This window comes from Peromyscus eremicus, chromosome 7, assembly GCF_949786415.1.
Source record: "Peromyscus eremicus chromosome 7, PerEre_H2_v1, whole genome shotgun sequence".
Lineage (NCBI taxonomy): Eukaryota > Metazoa > Chordata > Mammalia > Rodentia > Cricetidae > Peromyscus > Peromyscus eremicus.
Window position 1 is genome coordinate 64,455,011 of NC_081422.1, and position 13,858 is coordinate 64,468,868.

The 13,858-nt window shown below is 40.5% G+C and overlaps 1 protein-coding gene across 3 annotated transcripts; it reads left to right on the forward strand.

Moving 5' to 3' along the window:
* The first annotated feature begins 203 nt into the window (after positions 1-203).
* Gtf2a2 (general transcription factor IIA subunit 2) lies at positions 204-13,858 on the forward strand. Of its 3 annotated transcripts, none has more exons than XM_059268191.1 (5): positions 204-336; positions 4,172-4,290; positions 5,326-5,430; positions 10,106-10,232; positions 13,559-13,858. In XM_059268191.1, the coding sequence occupies exons 2-5, from the start codon at positions 4,219-4,221 to the stop codon at positions 13,582-13,584; spliced, it is 330 nt and encodes a 109-aa protein (XP_059124174.1). In that variant the 5' UTR covers positions 204-336; positions 4,172-4,218; the 3' UTR covers positions 13,585-13,858. The 3 variants fall into 3 exon arrangements, with proteins under 3 accessions (XP_059124174.1, XP_059124175.1, XP_059124176.1); XM_059268192.1 differs by having other exon boundaries at positions 211-336; positions 4,146-4,290; XM_059268193.1 differs by lacking the exon at positions 204-336 and adding an exon at positions 510-801.

The following is a 13,858-nucleotide window of genomic DNA, read 5'->3' on the forward strand; positions in this document are numbered from 1 at the left end:
GAGAATAGCCACGTGTTTGCCTCACTATTTAAGGCACGAAGTTTATACAGCAGGTCTTCCGAATGAAAAGGATTCACGAATCACAAACAGCTCGCCGCGCTAAGCTGCAGCAGCCCCACAAACCGGCTGGCAGGAGGGGCGCCCAGATGGGAGGAGCCACGCCCCTTCTCGGAAACTGAGGTGGGGCCACCGGTGCCTCCCGTGGCGTCACCTCCGGGTCGCGCAAACACATCCGGGTCACTGGCCCAGCGCTGTGGTTTCCGTGGCGGAGGAGGTGGTCGCGGCGGGCGCTCTGCCCGGCTCTGCTAGCGCCGCGGCGGAAGCGCCTTCCCTCAGGTAGGCGGCGGTGGGGCGGGGAGCGGGGGAGCCGGGGCGGGCGGGCGGGCGGGACGGAGCGCTGTGCCGCCGGAAGCCGCCCCCAGGCCGACGCGGCCGCGCGGGAGCCGCCTCCTTCCCGCTCTCAGGCCGCGCTCGGTGGACGCGCGTCCTCCTCGGAGACCGGACACGAGCGCTTCCGCCTCCTCGCCGCCGTGCGGAGGGCAGTCCGCAGTTCTGCAGCTGTGGCCACCTTCAGAGAGCGGAGGTGGCCGGGGCAGCTAGCTTGGGCAGACGTTGAAGTCGCTCCTAGCTGTCTCCTAAAGAATGCCTAGGTGTCAGGTGGGAGTGTGACTCGGCTCTCCGCCGGCCCGTTAGAAAGTTTCCGCATCCTTGACCTCCCTCGCCTCTTCTCCACACACGCGTGCTGACCGGCGATTGCCTTCAACGGACTAAGTGTTTCGTTTGACTCCCGCCGTGGGTCAGGTACTGTTCCCGGCCCGCAGGTTGTCGCAGTGAACAAAACACAACAAAGATCCTTGCCCTCGTGGACCCTACATTTATGCAGAGAAGAAATAGAAGACCGTTATGTAACTTGGCATATGGTGCCAACAAAAAAAAAAATTGAGCGAGCTAAAGGGTACGGAGAAGTTCCATAGTGGATGTGATAGTTCGTAGTGTGTGGTCCGTTTGGGTGTTATTGGGTGGGAGCTATTTGGGCAAACATGAGTTCTGTGTGTTCGTCAAGTTCATATCTGAGCAAGAACATTGCAGGCAGAACCAGCCATCAGAAAGGCAGAAACATGCCTGTCGTGCTCAGGGAAGTTAGGCTGTTTAGAAGGGAGAAGGAGGCAGATAGCAGATAAGACTGGACATAAAAGGTAGCCAGAAGTCAGTACTGAAGAAAGCTGTGGGAGAAAGAGACATTTTCTAGCCCATGTTTTCAAGAGATAACCCCACTGTAAATTAGGAAGAGTGCGGGGGACACATGTAGAATAAAGGAAATCGGGACACCATTTCGATGATCCAAATGACTTGTAATAGTGCCTTAGAACAAGGAAGTAATAGTAGAGATGTTGAGAAATGGTTGGATACTGGATCTGAAGGTTGTGTTTACATGACTTGCTAGGAACTGGACACCTTTGTGGTTTACATGACTTTGAGAGCGACTTCAAAGGTATTGTCTAAGCCCATGGAAGTATGGTGTGACTTCAACTGAGACACAGAGGCCAAGTAGAAATTTGGAATAGGAAGTTAGTTCCAGAATTGAGAATTGATTGGAGGATATATGAATTTGGGAATCACCAGCTGATGTTGAAAGCCACAAGAGTGAATGTTAACACTTCATAAATGTATGTAGAAAGAAAATCGTAAATAGTCAAAGACTGTCTTGTGATTGTAAAGAGTGGGGAAGGACCAGGCCTGGTGGCATGGACTTTTAATCCCAGCACCTAGGAGGCAGAGGCAGGCAGATCTCTGTGAGTTCGAGGCCAGCCAGGGCTACAAGGAGAAGAGGGTCAGTAAGCAGGATGAACCACTGAATCTAAGACAACAACCGCCAAAGTGAAGTACCGAGCAGAGATCCTGGAACCGCAAGGAGTGAGCTGTGACAGATGGCTAATCTGCTGAAGATCAGCCTTAGCCATGCCCTCGATGGCCTGCAGCGTGGGTGTCATTACAGTTAGAGCTGAACGCTTGCTGTGACTTGGGGGGAAAGGGAGAATGGGAAACAGAGAGTCAAGTGACACTTAACTTTTGCCAAACAGGAATAGAATGGAGGTGGCAGGGGAAGTGGATTTGAGTAGTGGTGGTTGTTGCTCTCCCAATGGTGGGAAAAGTAGCTGCCAGTTTGTTTGCTGACAGAAATGATGGAAGAAAGGGGAAATTTGATGATGAAAGAAAGAAGAAACTTGTTAGACAGTATCGTCAAGTATGCTAGAGAAAGAGGGCCTGATACTAAGGTGGAAACATTGCATGTAGATAAAAGCATGTTGACTACAGTGACCGAAAGACAGAGTATATAGGTATAGGCAGTAGTAAGTAGGTGAGTAGATGGATGTGGTTGTGAGATTCTAGTTTCCATTCATTTAATTTCATCAGTAAAGTAGAAATGTGCCCCCACGTAAATATATTTCTATATTTCTAATGCTTTTTATTAGTACTTTGACATGCCAACAAGTTTTTTTACCCAACAAATATATTTTTTTAATGCTACATACATTGTCCTAAGTGGTAAATACATAGCTGAACTAAATTTCTCTTGTCTTCATGTATCATCTATTCTGGTAGACAAAGAGTACCTTAGTTATTGGAAGGAGTGAAACTCTATGTGCGTGTCTGTCTGCCTGTGTGGTCTGGGGGGGCGGGGGGAGCATGTGCTAGCACACATGTATGTGGGTGCTCATGGAGGCCAGAAGAGGACATGGGATTCCCTGGAGCTGAAGTAACAGCTGGTTGTGATCTACCCAATGTGAGTGCCTCAGAACTGAACCCAGGTCCTCTGCAACTGCTCTTAACTGCAGGAGAGATGTCTCAGCTATTTAATTTTTTTTTTCAGTGTTAAATAAACATTTTTACATGTGGGTACAAGGAAGTGAGGACAGAGGATAAAAGTTTCAGAGTGATCAATACACAGATGGGGTTTAGCACCATAAGCTTAGATGGAATAACTAAGGGGAAAAGCCAGTGAAGAGAAGACTTAAGAAGCCTTCAGGTAATTCAGGAGATGAAAGTCAGGGAGCTGAGGAAGAATTGCCAAAGAAAACAGAAAAAACAGTAGTTCCATGAACTGGGAGATAAGAACTAAGAGTGGTACCCCAAAAGCTAAAGGAATGTCTCAAGATCACAGAATGGTCTGTTGGATCAGATGATGGCCAACTGTAATATGAAGATGCTGGTCATTATTTTGGCCAAATCTTATCTGATAATGATTGTTTGAATGTTTCCTTCTGTCCATCTCTGGACTCTAAGTAAATATTTGTTAAATCTGTACTCCTGTAATCATTTTCAGGTCCCATAAGCAGGGTTTTCTGCCTTTCTTGCCTGTGGCTTCTCTTGCCCTCCTGCCATCCTAGAATGGCTTTCCTCCTTTGCTTGAAGAACGGGAAGCTTTGTAAGCCAACTCTGTCCACAAGCAGCCTACATGATATAATGTGTCAATCCTTTTCACACCAAAGTTATCCTTTTTATAAAGTGTCTGTTACCCTTTGTAGAGTCAGACTTTTTTTTTTGTTTTTTTTGTTTGTTTGTTTGTTTTTGTTTTTTGTTTTTTTGAGACAGGGTTTCTCTGTGTAGCTTTGTACCTTTCCTGGAACTCTTTTGGTAGTCCAGGCTGGCCTTGAACTCACAGAGATCCGCCTGGCTCTGCCTCCCAAGTGCTGGGATTAAAGGCGTACGCCACCACCGCCCGGCTCGAGTCAGACTTTTAGGACCAGGAGTTCATCTTTATTCATCTTCCTGTCTCTGTTGCCTGTCACAGTGCCATCCTCTTGGTGGGAACTCTAATGGAATTTTAAGAGAACATAAAAATAAAGGGCCCAAATGCAGATGTCACGTCCCTCCGTGACAGCAGGTAGAATGAATTATATGTGGAAAATTCTAAGCTAAGGGAAACCTGTGGGGAAAATAAAAATGCACATTTTAATGAGTATGTCAACATACTGAATTAAAAAGATAAATACCATACTGGTGTTAAAATCAGAAAAATCAACTTTGAACAATTCTTTGAAATTACAAAATAATTAATATAGTAATTTGTAATTGAGTTCTAATAGTTCCATGTTAGAATACATGAAATAATAGACTGTTATTTATAATTTACATTGTTACAGGTTGGTCTTTTATATTAAATTTGTAGGACATCAATGCAAGCCTGAAGAAAAAGTAATTGCTCCATTTTAAGCCATGGCATATCAGTTATACAGAAATACGACTTTGGGAAACAGTCTTCAAGAGAGCCTTGATGAGCTCATACAGGTGAGGGCCAAACATTAAACATGCTCTACAAGTCTTCAAACTTCTTTGTTAAAAAGTGTAAAAATTGCCGGGCGGTGGTGGCGCACGCCTTTAATCCCAGCACTCGGGAGGCAGAGCCAGGCGGATCTCTGTGAGTTCGAGGCCAGCCTGGGCTACCAAGTGAGTTCCAGGAAAGGCACAAAGCTACACAGAGAAACCCTGTCTCGAAAAAACAAAAAAAGAAAAAAAAAAAAAAAAGTGTAAAAATTAATGGTTTCCCTTATTAGTGGTGAACTGTAGAAATGATCTCTGAAAGTATAGTCTTCTCATCTCAATTTAGAAGAAAGGGATATTCTATCACTTTAAAAGTAATTCTGTCCAATATAATAAAGATTTTTGAGGTTTGAGTTAGAAATTTTAATTTTTATTTCAGTTTTAGAAGAATTCATTTTACTCAAATCACACAACTAAGAAAATATTAAATATTTCTATTTATGTTCTGTTGGGGTCTGGAGGGAGGTGTGGGAGCGAAGTTGTTTTTGGGTTTTTTTTTTTTTTTTTTTTTTTTGAGACAGAGTCCAGACTGTCATTGCAAGTGCTCTGTAGTTAAGAATGATCTGGAGCTCCTGGTCTTCCTGCCCTTGCTCCCCACCTGCTGGGATTACAGTTGTGCAGCACCATGCCTGACTCCGTCTGTTTGGGCATTATTATATAGACTTTGGGAAGGTTTGTCTTTGTTCTGTTCTTTAGATATAGGTCTCATGTCTTTTATTAAGAGAAAACTTGGATCCCATCTGTTGAACACTTTGTCCAGCCACTGAAGGAATAGCAAGAGTTTTTCCTGGCTTTGCAAACTCACTGCAAGTTTCCTTTTTTGTCAAGATAGTGTAGAAGATATTCTCAGGCTTTGCTTCAGCCTCACTTAGAGCACAGGAGAATAAAGACTTCTGCTTGAGAACTTCTGGTTAACTTCTGTTAACTTTTAGACTATAATTAATATACTTTGTCTTTAATGTTCTTCCCTTAGTGAATTTATATGTACATTTTTTTTCTCAGTCTCAACAGATCACCCCCCAGCTTGCCCTTCAAGTTCTGCTTCAGTTTGATAAAGCTATTAATTCAGCATTGGCTCAGAGAGTCAGGAACAGAGTCAATTTCAGGGTAAGGACATTTCCTGTATCTGGAGATCTGGACCAGGTACTCTGAGAGCCTACATGGACTTACTCAGCATAACAGGAGGATTGGGTTAGTCTGGTCGGGAACTTGTTGTCTTGTAATTGAATGATACGCTATTTTAAATCAGCTGTACTAAGTTCATCCATTCCATGTGATACAGAATTGCTTTTAGATTTTAAGTTCATTGCTTCACAAATCATCCTGTATATGTTTGGCTTTTTCCTCCCTGGAGAATTACTGAGGTTTCAAATGCCTGAAAGTACTGTCTGCAAGACGGAAGGTAAGTGACGGAGTAATTCTTAAGTTCAGTTATGGTTTTCAACCCCCGACCTTCCAAGAAAGGTCAATTTTCTGTAGAATCTTTATGTTGCCGCCATTTCCTCTCAGATAGCTAGGCTTTTAAAGTCTATTCTGGTAGTGGGCTATCTTTTGAATCATCCCTGCTTTGAACAAAATACTGCTCTCAATTTTGGGGTTAAGAACTCATTGCAAAATGTGGCAGAACAGTTTACCATGTGATGTTGGGGAAACACATTGTGGATAATGGTGTTTGCTGTTACCTGTTATTTTTCTCTAGTATCTTAAGCTATGTTACAAGCTACAACCCTACTATAGAAATAAATTTAAAACATATGAAGACCAATATAGGAAAAGAATCTGAGGTACATTTAAGAAAACCTAGGTATTGGGGGCTGGAGAGATGGCTCAGTGGTTAAGAGCTTCTGACTGCTCTTCCAGAGGTCCTGAGTTCAATTCCCAGAAGCCACATGGTGGCTTACAACCGTCTGTAATGAGATCTGGTGCCCTCTTCTGGCCTCCAGGCATACATGTAGGCAGAACACTGTATACATAATAAATAAATAAAAATCTTTAAAAAAAAAAAAAAAAGAGCTGGGCGGTGGTGGCGCACGCCTTTAATCCCAGCACTTGGGAGGCAGAGCCAGGCGGATTTCTGTGAGTTTGAGGCCAGCCTGGGCTACCAAGTGAGTTCCAGGAAAGGCGCAAAGCTGTACAGAGAAACCCTGTCTCGAAAAAAAAAAAAAAAAAAGAAAAAAGAAAAAGAAAAAGAAAGAAAGAGAAAGGAAGGAATGAAGGAAAGAAAGAAAAAAAAACCTAGGTGTTGAGGCAATACAAAAGAATGTATTGTAATGTATTGTATTATGTGTAAGCATTTAAGTGCCTGTTAGGTAATAGACATTGTTCTAGGTATCATAACTGCAAAGGTGAACAAAATAGATGAAGTCCTCATTTGGCTTACATTTTACTGAAGAGGTAAAGTATGCGTTTATGTTATATATAAATGTGTATCCGTTTTACATGCTTAAAAATTACAGGCATAAATAGTCAAATAGAAAATTATCAGCTAGGCATGATGGCACATACCTTTAATCCTAGTACGGGAGAGGCAGAGACAGGCAGATCTCTGCCTCTGCCACCAGCCTGATCTACAGACTGAGTTCCTGGATAGTCAGGGCTTCACAGAGAAACCATGTCTCAAAATAAGTCTCTTAAGAGTATAAAACTTGACAAGTTTTTCTTGGATTTTAGTAGTAGGGATTCTGACAAAGTTGTTCTTTATAGGAATCTGCCCAGCTTAAAATTTCAACTTTTATTTTAAATTGATCTATGTTAAACCACATAAGTTTGGGCTATTTAGAAAACTGATGATACGAGACCTTGGTAGTCTTCTAATTGCTCTGTTAAAAGTGTCTAGTGTGGGTTTCTTTTGCAAAAATTAATTGGACACTTGTATTTCTCATACATAGTGTTTTCTAAGTCTGTCAGTTTTCCAAGAGTTAGCCCTGACCAAGTCTTAATTTTTCAGTTTACTTTTTTTTTCCCCATTGCTACTGCTGCAGCCCAGGATTCCATACCCTGTCCTGGATTACAGCAACTATACATGCAAAGACATTCTGTTTAGCTTGGTGTACCATATAGCAAAGAGACAACATATTGCCACCACTTAATTTTCCAAGTCACATTGCTTGATTGAATATCAATATGCATTTTTACGTATAATAATGTTTGCTGATCTACCAATAAGGTTAAGTCTACCCATTTGAGGAATAGAGTGATTTTACACAACATATAAGCTAATTTTTAGTTTTGAAAGTGATACTACTCAGTAGGATATTATAAGAAAAACAGTCCTTGAGTATGAAAACTAAAGCTTCAGTTGTTTATATGTTGAAATTTATTAGTAAAAAGTCAAAAACATGTGACAAGTTACTTAGGGAGGATTTTTAGAAAGTAAATTCACATAGAATTAATACATATAACTAGGCTTTTAAAGAGCCACTGTGTGTACTTAAGAGGATGGAAGAAATGGCTACCTAAACAGCATAATACTCAGCTTCAAACAGTAATAAGTAATCATTAAAATATTTAAATGGTCAAAAAAATATTCCTTCTCATGACAGCTTTATTCCCCCTCCCCCCCCCCATGGTTTTGTTGTTTGCTATCTCTACAAATGAGTACTGAGTACTGTGTAACTTTTAAGTTACTGTTTTAACTTTAGAAACACAAATATCATCTATTGTTGATACGTATTAAAAGATTCTGTTTTTAGAGACAACTGATGAAATCAGTATTGAGCCAAAGGAACTCTTTGAAAGAAATAATGAATCTAAAATTGTTTAAAGTACAGTTATTCTCCCAGTTCTTATAGATAAGGTACTTAGATGAAATACAGGAAAAAGCAAGACACTTAAGTAACTAAAAATTACATTAAGTAAAGATTCACTGTCCTTTGCAGCTGATTCTTTCAATAAAAACTTTTTTTTTTTTGGGTTTAGGTTTTTAATCTAGGAGCAAGAACATATCCTTGGACATAAAAGGAAGCATTTCAAGTGTGAAAAAAAAAAGTATTAGGTTAAACACCAGCAGAATGGAATCAAGCCTAATATGCATTATGTACACATGCATACAGTCACATGTGAAATTTAGCACATGATATTTAAACAGAAAAATCTTTAAATGATTCCTGCAGTATCATCCATATTGGTGAAAACTCTTTGAATCTAAATATAAGGATGATTTTAAAAACTGCTGGCTGTGAATGAATGAGTTAATGAATTTAGTAGACATGAGTAATTACTGTGTGCTAGATTCTGCTAGGCTCTGAAAATACAACAGAAGTTCTGGTCTCTGCTACCAGCGTAGTTCAGCAAGCAGACCATTAAAACAAATATGTTAACAGTGTTAGGATATGTTACTTGGTTCAGTGGGAGTACAAGTATGGAAGACAAGATTGAGAGTCAGCTAAAGGAGTGGCGCTGCTGTGGAAAGGAAGATAGCATTTGGAATATGGTGGGAAGTTCCAGAAAACAATTCTTCAGTAGGTTCTAATGTGATGGGAACCTCAAAGAAACCATAGGACCCCCAGCAAGTCCACACCCTGTACTAATGTTATTAGGAGGTCAATGAAGGACTGTTAATCACAGGAGCCACACAATTTTATTTGCCTTTTTGGTGTTCACATGAAGAATGGGTTACAGGGAATGAGGCTGGAGGCAAAAGACCATGCCTCTTAGCCAGCTGACTCAGAAGGCTCAAAGTAGCTTTACTGAACAGTTCTAAAAAGGGTGGCTAGAAATGGAGAGATTCTAAAAGGCACATCTGACAGGACTTGACAACTCTGACATAGTTGAACTTAGAATTCAACTATGGACATGGTGGAATGGAGAGGCAGACCGGTAATTTCAAGCTTCTGGCCTGAGTGACAGTAGAGTCACAGAAAAAGCTGATTGGAAGTAGTCTCAGTAGATGATGCATCTGAGCCAGTTATGGGATTTAAATTGTCTGAATGTTTCTTAGGAATCTCTGCTTTTGTACAAACTTAGAGAATGAACACCCAGTGAAATATGGAACTTTAAATATTTGTAAAAAAAAAATTCAAATGGAGCCAAGTGCATGTGTTTAATCCCAGCACTCAAGAGGCAGATCTCTTGGAGTTGGAAGCCAGTCTCAACTAGGCTGGAGAGAGTTTAGTGGCTAAAACGGCTTATTGCTCTTAGAGGAAATATGAGTTTGGTTTCCAGCACCCATATCAGGTGACTCACAACTCCTGTGACTCCAGTTCAGGGGGATCAGACTCCCTCTCCTGGCCTTCACAGTCATCTGCATACATGTAGTACATATAAACTCAGGCAAGCATGCACCATATTATATGCATGCATATATAAAAAATAAATTTTTTTTTAATCAATGAACAGTATGTAGTGGTGCATACCTTTAATCTCAGCATTTGGAAGGCAGAGGCAGACAGTTCCAGTCCAGGACACCCAGGGCTGTGTAGAGACCCTTTCTCAAAAGAGAGATCAAATGAACTTTAGCAATTTATCCACCAGAGGGCAGTAGACATACAAATTTAAGCTTTCATATAGCTTTTCATTTCAGGTAAGTAATTTGCAGCTTGTTTTAGATTGCTAAAAATTGTCAGTTAGAAAAAATGTTTTTAAACTCTTCCCTAAGCTGACTTATCCAGGTTTTCTCTTACTTTTTTCTAAGTAGATAAAATTAAATAAATTAAGCTAAGCATTAAGCATACTGTTTTAGCAGGTATATACTTGGTAGCTAAATTCTCTTGGATTACTTTGGAATAAAGTATGAGGGGAAACAATGGCTTCTCATGGCATTTCTTAATGTTTTGTTTTAAAGGGCTCTCTAAATACATACAGATTCTGCGATAATGTTTGGACTTTTGTATTGAATGATGTTGAATTCAGAGAGGTGACAGAACTTATTAAAGTGGATAAAGTGAAAATTGTAGCCTGTGATGGTAAAAGTAAGTGCTCGCCTAATTACTGTGAAAGCAAAACCTGTTGAAATACTTTTTCTCCTCTTTAATTATCTTGATCTATCTGAAAGGCTCAGATAAAACCTAGCTTCTGGATTCTCCATCTGTCTTCTTACTGACCTTACATCTGCACACTCACATGACACATAACACAGGTTAAATTCAGGTCCAAAGAAAATAAGCTAACTGCTAAATTTTCTTCCATAGAGTTGCTTATTTGAAGCAGACATCAGGTTTCCTGCTGCCACCTTTCTCTTTAAGAAAGTAACGTGTAACTTCAAGCGTTTATCTTAAAACTTCTGTGTTGCTGGATACCTTACACTGTGTGTATGTGTGTGTATGTATATATATATATATATATATATATATATATATATATATATATATATATATGATAATTATTTTAACCCTGATTTAAACTAATCATGAACCTTGCCGTTATAATAAGAGATACCCAGTCCTCTGATTTGTTACATTTGTGCAAGGGAATTTTCCACAGCAGACCTAGAAGTCCTTAGACTTTTTTTTTTTTCAGAGCTGAGGACCGAACCCAGGGCCTTGCACTTGCTAGGCAAGCACTCTACCACTGAGCTAAATCCCCAACCCCGTCCTTAGACATTTTTAAAGTGGCACATCTGCCCCCTGCTCCATGACTGCTTGTTTCCTTTTGTTTATTTTTAAAAAGAACCCAAGGCCTTGTACTTGCTGGATTTGCACTCTGATACTGAGTCATGTCCTAGCCCTGTGTTTTGTTGTGTATTTACTTTATTGATAATCTAAACAGCTTGTGTTTAAAGCACCAGTCCCTGGTGCTTTAAAGATTGCCACTCCAAGAAGGGGAGGTTCTAAGAAGCAAGAGAAAGAGAAATAGAGAAAGTAATATCTCCATTTCTTGTGTTATGTATCAAGTTTGTTTTGTTTTTGTTTTTTGAGACAGGGTCTCTGTAGCCTTGACTGGCCTGGTACTCACTATGTAAACCAGGCTGTCCTCAGATTCAGAGTCTACCTCTGCTTCCTAAATGCTGGGATTAAAGGCATGTGCCACCATGCCTGGCTACAGTTTGGATTTTCAAAGAATATCTGATCACTGAACAAATGTAGAGAATACAGAAAAGCTCCATATATAAACCTGTACAGATAATTCTTCACCTTAGAAAGTAAAGACTTTTAAGTCTTAAGGTTATATTTTTATAGTAATACATCTGTGCACAGAGACATGTTTACACATAAATTATTTTTTCATATAGATTATCCTTTTTAATCTGATTTCTGGTGGCTACATAAAATTTTCAGCCCTTTATTTATTGATTTTGGTTTTGATTTTTCAAGACAGGGTTTCTCTGTGGAGTCCTGTCTGTTCTAGAACTCACTATGTAGACCAGGCTGGCCAAACTCAGACATCCACCTGTCTCTGCCTCCGGAGTGCTGGGATTAAAGGCTAGCAAGTCTTCCAGATGTCAAAAAGTCTAGGAAATTAGCACCATTACATTGACTTATCATCAGAGCTAGCTGGGAATCCTCCAAAGTAGTTCTAGAGACTTTTTAGTATGACCAGCAGATACTTAAAATCTTTTATTTTTGCTAGGGATAGTGGACATTTGGGCCTTTTTGTTTTAATTTCCATTTCTACAAAGGTGGTACTATTTGCTGTACCATAAGATAAATTTCTATATTCAAAATAAGTTATACTTTCATGGGTTTTTTTTCCCCATGTAATTTAAGCTAATAGCATCCGTATAACTCTTAGGTTTCTAAGTGTTTATTGGACCATAAAATTTGTGCATTATCTTATAGTTCCTAGATATTTGTAAATTAATTGATATAAATGGGCCAGTTGATACAGACCTGTAGTCTTTGTTACCTGGGAATCTAAAAGAGAGATAACAACTTCAAAGCCTGCCTCCATGATGGAATGAGCTCAAGGCCAGGCTGAGCAACTTAAACCCTGCCTGAAAAAGTAAAAAGGGGGCTGGAGATGGAGCACATTGATAGAAGGCTCAGCTTGTATGAGACCTTAGGTTCAATCCTTAGCCCTGGCGGGGGAGCAGGTGATGAGCACCAGTTCTGTTGAGGAGAGTTTGTGTATGATGAAAATGAACTAACTGTGTCTGCAGTCCATAGTAGTCATGCTTGGCCCTAGAGCACTTAAAATGTGACTAGGGCAACTACAAACTTCTTTATCTTATTTCATTAGATAATTTGAATTAATTTAAATTTTAAACAGCTGCATGTTGCTAACCAGTCAACTACTGTATTGAGCAGGATAGATATGACTAGTAGAGGGTCAGTTTCAGTCATTTGAACCAAAAAAGCAAAGTCTCTGAGCAACCTTAATAGCAGAAAGACACCCACCCACCACCACCCCCCACCCACCACCACCACCCCCCACCCACCACCACCACCCCCCACCCACCACCACCACCCCCCACCCACCACCACCACCCCCCACCCACCACCACCACCACCCCCGTGGGGTAGGTGTGTTTACTTCCAGGAGCTTCTGCCTGGTGGTCCTTGGTGCTGTTCTTTTCGAAAAATACAGATTGTTTTCCCAACCTCAGACAATAAAAAGTAGCAAATACCCTTATCTACTTCAGTTAGGTGGTCACTGCAGAGCTGCCCTCATTTAAAGCAAACCATAATAATTGATCTTCAGCAAAGATTTGAAAACTTAAGAAATGGGAGGCAGAGGCAGGCAGATCTCTGAGTCCGAGGCCAGCCTGGTCTACAAAATGAGTTCCAGGACAGCCAGGGCTACACAAAGAAACCCTGTCTCAAAAAACAAAAGGAAAAAAAAGAAAGAAAGAGAGAAATGGTTGTGGTGGATTCTATTTTTTCTGTTTCCATAGGAAAAGTTGAAAACTTAGACATGGTTAAAATATAGTTTAGCATTTAAAGATTAAGTTCAGTTAATGAGGAAAATTCCATTCTTCGGTGATTTTGAATAAATCAGGTGCTGCTGTAAAATTTCATTCTTCTAAAATTAGCATCCTAAATTTAAGCTGTGTTCTCAATAGAGTAGCAGAAGAAAAGGCAGCAATAGCCAGAACCAGAAGATTGCTGTAGTTCCCAGCAGGATGTGGCCTGAAAAAGCTGTTTACACTAGCCCAGCGCAGACACCTGGAGGCTTAGGCTGTATCTTACCTCTGCCTTGGGAAGGAAGCTGTTGACCTTGGCACGGCCTTTCCAGAGTGCCCCTCTCTACCTGCCTCCTACTCCTCCTCCCACACACCGCTGTTAATCCTTTTCCTAGATGTTCCTAAATACTGATACTTAGGACTTGCTCCTTGAATTGATCTCTTTCCTGTTTCTAGATACTGGCTCCAATACTACGGAATGAGTAGAGAAATGCAGCTTGTTTATGCCACCTTCTGTTATTTTCATCGATTGTTGAAGAAAAACATAGAAGAGACTTTTTTTTAATTTATTCTCACGGTGCAGAAATGACAACACTGTGCTATACTACCCAAGGGTTCCACAGAGGAAAAGCATGTGACTCTGTTCTCTTTCATGACCTTTAGTACACAACAGAAAGAAATGTAACTTTTTTTTATGACAAATCAAAAGTGGTTGCCTTCCTAAGAATATTCTTCAATAAACTTGTTTTAAAACTT

Excerpts from the sequence above, each read along its gene's own strand:
- Gtf2a2 (XM_059268191.1), top strand. The coding sequence starts at position 4,219 with ATGGCATATCAGTTATACAGAAATACGACTTTGGGAAACAGTCTTCAA. Across the intron at positions 5,431-10,105 it reads GGAACAGAGTCAATTTCAGG|GGCTCTCTAAATACATACAG; the intron begins GTAAGGACATTT and ends TTTGTTTTAAAG. Across the intron at positions 10,233-13,558 it reads TGTAGCCTGTGATGGTAAAA|ATACTGGCTCCAATACTACG; the intron begins GTAAGTGCTCGC and ends TCCTGTTTCTAG.